The sequence below is a fragment of the Cygnus olor genome, chromosome 10 (assembly GCF_009769625.2).
Source record: "Cygnus olor isolate bCygOlo1 chromosome 10, bCygOlo1.pri.v2, whole genome shotgun sequence".
Classification (NCBI taxonomy): Eukaryota; Metazoa; Chordata; class Aves; order Anseriformes; family Anatidae; genus Cygnus; species Cygnus olor.
In genome coordinates, this window is record NC_049178.1 from 16,111,777 (window position 1) to 16,121,419 (window position 9,643).

The 9,643-nt window shown below is 44.7% G+C and overlaps 1 protein-coding gene across 1 annotated transcript in view; it reads right to left on the reverse strand.

The window, feature by feature from the left end:
• The window catches only part of LRIG1 (leucine rich repeats and immunoglobulin like domains 1), an 87,815-nt gene that overhangs the window by 22,675 nt on the left and 55,497 nt on the right, over window positions 1-9,643 (reverse strand). The window contains 4 exon segments of the mRNA XM_040568239.1: window positions 4,290-4,433; window positions 5,394-5,537; window positions 7,835-7,978; window positions 9,053-9,190. Coding sequence (XP_040424173.1) covers window positions 4,290-4,433; window positions 5,394-5,537; window positions 7,835-7,978; window positions 9,053-9,190 — 570 coding nt within the window.

Here is a 9,643-nt window from a genome sequence, read left to right on the forward strand (position 1 = left end):
GGTGTCTTATCGTTCTGCACTTGTGCATCGCCAGCCCCAGGCACCTGGGTGTGGGTGTCTCCACCCGAGTCTAGAGCCAAAAGCATTTCACCACAAGGCAATTGAATGCTTTCTTTCATCCACAGGAAGGAGGTATCTATCCACTGTAAACCAGCCGCCTTCCCTCCCGCTCCCCTTTGTCAAGGAGCCTACAGTCTGCTTGAAATCATCGCCACTTACAAGCGACTAATATATTGGAGGGTTGCTTTTTTCATCCATCTCTTCCCATTGGTTTTATTCTGTTGGTTTTTCTTTTAAGTGCTACTCTTGTTGCAGTTTGGAAGCTGGTAGGAAGAAAGCTGATTTTCTCTCCCAGCCAGAGCGCAGGTGAGGCTTCTGAGATTTGATGCTGAGAGTAGGGCATGGGAAGCTCCCTGCTACTGCACACACCTCACACAATAAGCAAGGGGGAAAGCCACAGGCAAAGCCACTGGTCAGTGATCCTCAGCCTGGAGCACTCACCCAGAGCTCCTGGTGTGAGTGTAGCCCTCCTGTTCTCTGGATGTCTGTGCAGCTGGGTACTGGGTGAGCCCTGCAGGGCTACTGGCATGAGTGTGACCAGCTCTAAGTTGCCTACGTACTGACGAGGGGTATAAAAGCAGCATTCAGATACATCCTGCCTCTCACATTTTCTCAAGCTTCTCTCCCTACAGAGGGCAATTACATAGGATTTTAGAAAATACCTTGGTGACTTGGGAGCACAAGTCCCTTCAGAAGCTGTGAAGCACTGGACAGCTAACTTCAAAAAGTGCAGTTGCACTTCTTTGTATAAGCATTGAAATCCTTTATTATACAGGCAACAAGAAAAATCTGGGTTCCAAACCTCCAAATTCCTTTTCTAGTTCCTTCTGTTAGTAAGTCTGCTTAAAAATGTGTCTAGGGTTTGCATGAAAGTCACTGCAAAGCCAAAACCTAAGTCAAAACAGACACATACTCCTTAGCACTGCGAGTGTCATTTACTTGTCATTTACTTGGCAAACGAGCTGTCTATCTTTTAGCTGTGTGAGTGGGCAGAGGGCAAGCTTTGGAAAAAAATCAGCAAAGATTAATGAGTTTGAAGAAGGTATGGGACAACATACTTTCATTCCTAAAGAAGTTGTAGTGTTAGTTATGAAGAACTGGCATCTGGTCAAAATTATGTCCTCACCTGCGATTAAAGAATTTGGCTTAAAAAAAAGAAGCGTTCAAAAAAAAGCGTTCAAAAGTAATTCTAAACCTGGCTGAGGAAAAAAAAATAGTTCCTTTTGATTCTACACAGAAGGGTTCCTGCTACAACTGGTGAAAGCATGTTCCCATCCGTTCCTCCTGACGTCAGCAAGAGGATGGACAGCAGCAGCCTTTAGCGGTCTGTCTCAGTGGCTGTAACCAGCTGGAAGGTTTCAGGGGCTAAAGCACCTGGCAGCGGCTTCCTTCAACACATACGGTCTCTGCTTCCTGCCAGTGGGAAAGGCCAATTTGCACAAGAGTGCGTTCCTCTCCTCGGCAGTTTGGATTATCTGGGTTGAGAGAAGCCAGCAGGTCTCTGCCACTGCCCCTTCTCGTCTCTCTACCAGAGAGAAATCACTGGAACAAACATGTGGAAATACCTTGCCTACACAGCCCTTTCAGCCTGGGAAGGAAGTGGAAGAGTGACACAAAAAGCAGCCCGCCAGAAGGGATACATGAAGCAGTTAACTGGAAATCTGTTGTGCAGCTGCAGCTCCTGCTGCCAGACAGTTCTGGACCAGGTACATCTAACTCCTTTTCTTCCCACTGACCGTACTATAGGTAAGAAGCGAGAGTTCTTTGGCTTTCTGAAGAAAAAAAAGACCCAGAAGCCAATTCATCATTTACATCTGATGAAATTGTATGCTCCCACTGTGGATTTTTCCATGATATTGATGCCTTAGCACCTGACTGGTGAATACAATCAGCCCTTTCTCATGCCCATGAGAAGACAAGAAGATCTCTTTTCTTGTTGCATTTTACATCAGACTGAGACTCGGAGTCATGTTTTCTCCTGACAACTGAAGGAGAGGCAACTCTCCAGATGCTCACCTCCTCCCTCGTCACAGATCAGCAGAGGTCTGGGCACCTCTCTTTTTGTCAATCAAGGACTTGGAAATTCATTCCCCGTACAACCAGAGGCAATATTGTCTGATAACTGAAACCCAGCAGATTTAGTAATAGGGGAGGTGAGCAAAGATCTTTTAATAAGAATGTAACATAGACATTCAAAGAAGTGCGCAGAGGCAGTCTAGATGTATCTAGCGCTTCCTTTCCGCACCCTTCAATTTCAGAGCAGACCTCTCCTACAAGCACTCTCTGGCTGTGGGAGTTTCAGTTACAAGTATCTGATAGCTCTCTGTAGCAGCCTTACCCTAAAGGCAACATCTGCAACAGCTTGTAATATTTTGCAGAGATGTGTGCTAACACCCGCGTAATTACCTTTCGGATCTCAGCTCTGTCGTCTCTGGCCTCACGCTCTAGCACAATCCTGTTTGTCAGGCCACGCATGCCTCAGTGGCTCCGACCACCAGGCCTTTTCCAAGTCTTCTCTATTCTGCACCAGGGCAAGTGAGTCCTGTACCGGGTTTCTGCAGGGACTCCAAACAAGCGCCTCTAGGCCAGAACAGCTGACCACGTGCACTACTTGTGGCAGGAGATCCCAATCCACATGTGACATATAAAGGACTCAGCACTGCAACCTTTCATCTATATCTTAAGGGTTTGCAAAGACAGTGTCAGGTAGAAGAGACAAGCACGGATCTCCCTAAGAGAGTTTTAACGTGAGCAGTGCAAGGCACAGATGGGATGTACCCATCCCATCAGAACTCATGCTTCAATGCAGACACCAGACACTGGATCCCAGAGCAGAAAGCTCCCAGAGCTGTACTACTACCACAGTGCAGTGATCTGAATTTGGCTATTCCAGGGGTCCAGCTGTGAGTGCCTTAGCAAGGTAGACTCCCCTCTTTTTGATGCTTCAGACTTAAGCAGGCTGTGGTTGTTTCTAATCTGTTCTTTTGAAGACTTCTGCATTGACACTGCCTTAATGTAGTAAAATAATCAGTGGCAGATCTGCACGTGAAGGAACTGTAGCTGTCTACAGCACCATGCCAGGCAAAGGAGCCCTTTAGGCATGGGCAGTTTCACAACAGTTTGAAAAATGAAGTAATTAAACAATCACATACGTATTAAACTAAAAACAAAGATTCCCTTGTGCCAAAAGAAAAATCCACATTTGAATGAATAATTTGGGTTCAACAGAAGATCCCAGTTGGTCACGGCACTACAGGTTCATTCTACAGCTTTTAAACTCAATGGGATGACGTGTCATGTCCAGCTACCTTTGAGTCTACATGCCAAAAGGTGAGGGACTCACAGCTGGGTATGCAGTTACAGACCCAGTCTGAGTCCAGAGTGAGGCCTCTGAAAGCAGGAAGTTGCTTTACTGTACTGCTTTTTGGTGGACAGGAGAACCCGTAACAATGTTTAACAAGAGATTTCCGAGCATCAAGCAGAATGAATTACAGTTCCACTAACCACATGTGTCAAGTTCTCCAAAGAAAAAAAGTGAATCTTTCCACAGCCCCACCGAGGGGATGACAGCTACTTCTGTAAATACTGCAAGCATCCATGTGTGTCTCTTCAAAAAGGCATTAAGCAGTGCCACAGACCCAAAAGACACCCTCGTGGGGCTATCCGCAGCAGCACGGCTTTCTTTCATTTATCAAAGAGACCATACTCACAGCAGGAAATCTCAGGAGAGCAAAGTCAGTGTATTTACTTTTCAACAACTGAACCCTACAGGAAGGGTAAAGTGTAAATAGGAGAAAGAAGGACAACTGCTTTTAAAGGGCCAAATCTCTGCTGGTTAAAACCAAGAATATTCTTTGTAAATACACAGGACAAAGCAAAGCTTCCTTCAGGCTGTACAGTCATTACACAGCAAGCAGCAGATGTCTTGTAACTAGCTAGCTAGAAAGTGCTGGCAAGCCCCAGATCACAAGCTCTCCAGGTCTTTTGGCTCTGTACACTTTCAGTATACAAAAACTTACATGGTGCAAACGTATTTTAAACAGGTGCTCCGAAGGTCATAACATCATGAATAACAAGGGCATCACTTGGAGGCTGCAGTTCCTGCATTTCTACATGTTGATACAGTGGAAGCTGTAGGCCATGCGATGGGGGAAAAGTCCTTAGCTTGCCTGCCAGCGTTACATTAGCATCAAACCCTGCCCAATGAACCACAAGGGAAACCAACTTACAGCTCATGCAGCTTCTGACAGAAGCTCCAGCCATCAGGGTTGATGCGGGATATGGAGTTGTTGCTGAGGTGAAGCTGGTGGAGAGACGAAAGGCCATAGAGAGAGCCACTGTTTACTTCTGTCAGGCTGTTATACTCCAGGTGGCTGTAGAGAAAAATCAGAAGGAACACTGGTCAAGTGCTGAAGAATTCCCAACAATGAAGAATCTCCACAAAGGACTGGGGTTTTAGCCATTCCTACACATATTTCTATATACCTATGTGGACGCACCCATGCGTAAGCATTTCATGTGCAAGAAAGGATAGAAATTCAAGGGCAACACAAGCAAAAGGTCACTTAGGGTTCACTTAGCAAAAGGCTTTCTACCACGCACTCCCACACAACCTCCCAGTACAAAGGCACAACACTGCCACTGTCACACAGTCACAAGGTACCAAGCTGGTATGTTCTGAGGGCTCAATGCCCAGAATGAGGTGTGACTGTTGAAGTATGCTCCACTGCATGTAAACTGGGCTTAGAGCATCCCACTGGAGTTTGTATTTGCAGAGTCTCAGCTGTGTGACAGCAGCTTCCAGAAACACACTGCCTTGATCACTTGTGACCCTGCAAACACACTTGAAAGCCAATCACATTGCAAGTTTCAAGCATTTCTCTGCAATGACTGTTCAATGTGCTCTCTTGTACGGAAAGAACGCATCACTGAGATAGGCTGGCTTGGTTTCTAGGTTTCCCCAAGATGCAGAATAATCAGGTCTGCGACACATATTTTCCATGTATCAGTTAAAAGAAATTTGCAGGAGCCAGAAGAGCTTTCATTTAAAGCCCAGTTGGGAACTTACGGAGCGTTCAAATCATCAAACTTACAAAGCAATACTGCCACAGCTTGAAAAAATGGATTTTTTTTTTATTGAACACCTGGTAGAGCACTGAGTTGACAGTGGGTCAACGAGACAAAGGCTGCTGTAGCACTGCACAGTTCTGTGCATGCAGGACATAGAAAGAAACATGAGGAGTGGCACTCTGATGAAAGCCCTTGCTAAAAGAAGAAAAGGACAAGATAACAGGTGTTATCTAGGCTGTTTAAGAGAAAAGAACACAACTTACAGAACTTGCATCTTGGCTAGCCCCCAGAAAGCCCCATCAGTCAATTTGCTTATGTTGTTGCGCTGGAGTTTCAGGACTTCCAAGCTGTCCAGTCCCTGGAACGTCAGGCCTTCAATCAGGCGGATGCGATTCCGGTTCAGCTCCCTAAAATCACCAAGGCCATACAAGTATATTAAATCCCAGTCCTTTCTCACGAAATCGTCTGCGCAGCATACAATGGGGACAGCAATGCCAACAACGCCTCCATCGACCGTTCCCAGGAGAGAGCAGAAGCGCACCGGAAACTTTCAATCCCTGAGCCAGCCAGGGAAGTCAGCTGGGTGTGATCTCTTAAATAAACTCACCCTGGGACAGACTTTCACTGCAGAGAAATTACAGACAGTGCAGCAATTCCTCTTCAACCCTCTTCTCTCTGAATATCTTTTAAGCCATTTATCCTTTTCATCAATTTTCACACTTCATCTTTTCTCAGGCAGAGACACCGTGTGAACAAACACAGTTAAACATCGGCATCGTTTTCCTTACAACCCACCGTTTTTACAGGACTTGTAAAAAAATGTGCTCTGAAACAAATGGGTGCTATATGAACTGTGAGCCCAAGAGGAAGTTTTATGGCTAAGTTTGAAAGGAAAGCTTTCAGTTCCCTTTACAAATTTCACATTTTTTCCTATTATAAGAAACTAATAAAGACTGAAACAAGTTGTTCCAATAATGAGGCAGTCAGTATTCTGTGTATACAAAGATCTCCAACTTGGTTCATTAAATTTTTCTCTTTTTTTCTCCACTGCGTGAGTGGGAACTCCTAAAGCTTGGAAGCTTGGGAATACCTTTTTTTTCCTGGAATAGCAATGTGAACATCATCACAGCACACTTCACCAACCCATATCAAACAATATCATGGATTGCTAGATCCAGACATGCCAGGTGAAATCCCAGTTCCATAACGGCAGTAGAGGAGTTCACTGACAAAATGCATTGAAGTTGAAGATAGAGCTTTGCAAATGGATGTCCTTTTTGCAAATGCAAGACTAACCTAAGGGTAGTTCCCTATTTGGTGTTTGTGTTGAACAAAATGATGAAGATTACAACATCAGAAATTGTTTTGGAAAAGATGAGGAAGCTGCACGAACTCCAAGCTTACTGTTTTTAAAAAGTAAGCTTAAAAAAACAACGTTGAAGTTGCACTGAAGTTGAGTGTAATTATAGTCAAGTAAGCAATTAGAAAGTTTTTAGGCATAAAGCCTGTTGTTGCCCTAATGCACTTCCTAGACTGTGAGCTATGCCTTGCCAGAAAAACAACTGTACACAACAAATTCTACAACACATCAAATCTGTATAACTTGCTATTCATTCCTGTTTATCCATAGGGTTAAACAACCAGCTGCGAGACTGTCTCAGAGTCTAAGAATACCAATCACTCTAACTTACAGTGAAAACTGTTCCTAAATAGATTGAGTTGACCCTTGGTTTATTACACTTTTGCACAGGACGCAGATGAACACAGTGTATTACAAGCTCTCAGCTAGTAGGCGGCAATTTCCAGCTGAGAGGCAACAGACTCCTAAGACACGTATGCTATTGTCCTACGCTGTTCAATCCCAAATTGGCTATGAATCCTACAAGTATGCAAGCACAGATGCACACCCATTCCTTAGACACGTCTTGGTTTAAGGGTCTGCCTCTCAATCAGATGGTTGCCGTTTAGAGGCGTGAGTTCCAACAGCCGTTGTGGAGTTTTTGTTGATAGACAAAAGTTGATCTTTTGCCTATCAAATTTGATGGAAAGACCACAACAGGCCATAGGCTGGGACGGTTTCTTCAGCAGAAAAAGCAGACGGGAAAAGTTAAGCTATTAGAGCTACTATTTACACGTAAAGCATTTTTACAGTTGCAGATGTCTATGTGTCTCCATGCAGCTCCTGCCCTACAGACTGCAGGCAGGACAATAATGATGTGTGTGTTAACTCATCTAGAGTGTTATTTTCTCTGCCCAAATATCACTGCAGTTTAACAACCTTCCGCCATTGCTATTTTATTGCCACATAAAGATACCTGTGTGGTCTTGAAAACCTAACACGGTGGCTGAGCTCTGTCACTTCCAATAGACGCATCTTCCAAACCTCTCTTGCACAACAGACACCAGCAGCTTTCAAGAGAATGGATTTGTCTTACACTGTCAATGCACAAGTTGCTGATGCCTGTAGCTGCATCCATCCCTCCCCACCTGATCAAAAGAATGGCCTGAAAAGTCAACAGCTACAAGACAAAAAGGACTCTCCCAGTATGTTTTACTAGGTGCTGGCAGAGCACCAGTGCATAGCTTATTCTAAGTTTTACAAATACCAGGTAGGGAAGGGTGACATTTGGTGCGTATATCCTCAGGGGCATTTTGCCTCCATAAAGTATGGCTAAGTTTAATTAAAACACACATTTCTACTCACAGTTGTATTAGCCTGGGTAGCCTGAACGCCTTGACAGGAAGCTGAGTGATCCTGTTTTTACTCAGACGAAGTGTTAGCAGGGACCGTGACAGACTATCAAAAGCACCAGGCTCCAGGGTGCTGATTCTGTTGCTCCCCAGGTAGCTGCAATAAATCACAGCAGAAAAATGAACAGTTCTGTCAGAAATCTCCTTTTATCAGCATTTAGTTGGTCTCCAGACAGGCTGGTGAAATTACAGAGGTGGCTTCAATTCTGTTGGATTTCTGGCTGCACAAAAAGCACAGTGCCTTTCCCAGAGCCCTGTGACGAATGTGGAGAAGTGCAGTGCAATTCCCAAGAGCTCCCCTATAACCTCCTGCTTCACAAAGTTTGGAGTGGAAGCCAGAAACCAGAGAATATTCTAGTGCAGGATGACTCCAGCCATTCCCCATTTCTTAAGACTTTTCCCTCAGCATCTGTCCCAGGGCTCTTTCTTACTCGCACTCTGGTCTTAGCACAGAGGCTGTTCTTATATGTTAACAAACAATCATCGGGTACAACACACACACTCTTCTATCCTCTTACAACCAGAGGCAGTAACTTTTGTGCAAACTTTAATGCAAGCAGATCATCTGTCTGCACCTTTTCAAATTTACCTAAAACACAGATTATTTTATGTTTCCCTGAATAGGCAAAAAGCTCTATGGAGAGGTCATTACTCTGCTTAATCCCGCTTTTTCTTCAAATTACCAATGAGAGATTTCTGTTCTTAGCCACTGAGATTTCATTCAATAGTCACTTTAACTGTAACGATGAAATAATCATTCACCCTTCCCTCTTCCAGATGCAAAGGGGCTGATCTAGGAAGCAGCACCTACAGATCCCACTGGGGAAGAGATACTGTTCTGCTGGAGACAGCTCTGGCTTCTAGGCTTCCAGTGAAAACACCAACACCTGGAGGATGCATTACAGCTTTTCACTGCTGCAACGTTCCCGTGCTACACAAATAATAATCTGCATTCTTTACGGGTACGTCAGAAACCCAAATGAAAAAGCTCAATAAATAACCTGACAGTGAGAACAATGTGCTGCCATCTGATTCTCCTCTGCACTTAAAATCCTGATGAATAACCCCATACTTTTTGTGTCGTTCCCTTTCCTTCTTTTAAAGAAGGTTTGAGGCCCTTTTCTCTGCTGTGGTAAGTCAACAAAAGCTGTTCCCAACAAGAAAAACTCACAGCTCCTTTATGTGAAGTCCCTGTGGAAAGCAGCCGTTTCGGATTTCCGTGATGTCATTGAAACTCAGGTCCAACGTTTCCAGGGTAACGTAGGGCTTCAGTTGACTTGCTTCAATGCTACGGATCCTGTTGTGATGCCTGAAATGGTCAGGAGGAGAAACGGAGACAATTTAGTTCTCTTGGAAAAACAAAGAGACTATCCGAGGCTGCAGCAGGAGCTCGGGCTGGCCACTGAGTTCACACGTGGTGATTTACAGCACGTCTTTAGCAGCTGTCCTAGGAGAAACCCACGCCAGGGACACCTTCCCTAACCCCCATGTCATTCCTGTGACAACAGAGATTGGGTCTCATACATTTGCAGGCTTCTGGACAATTTTCCTGTTACGGTACGAGACTTTCCCTTCTCCACAAGTACTGACTCAAGTCATCAGTTCTCCTTCCAGTCATTTGGGCTTGGTCTCCTACAGGCCTGCACTTCCAAATCAGATTCGTTATATACAAACTCTGCAGGGTTGGATTTTAATCCTGCAGGCAAACAGTGCTGAACAACAGTTTAAGCAAACTGCCGATGTTTTTACATGGAGGATGGGA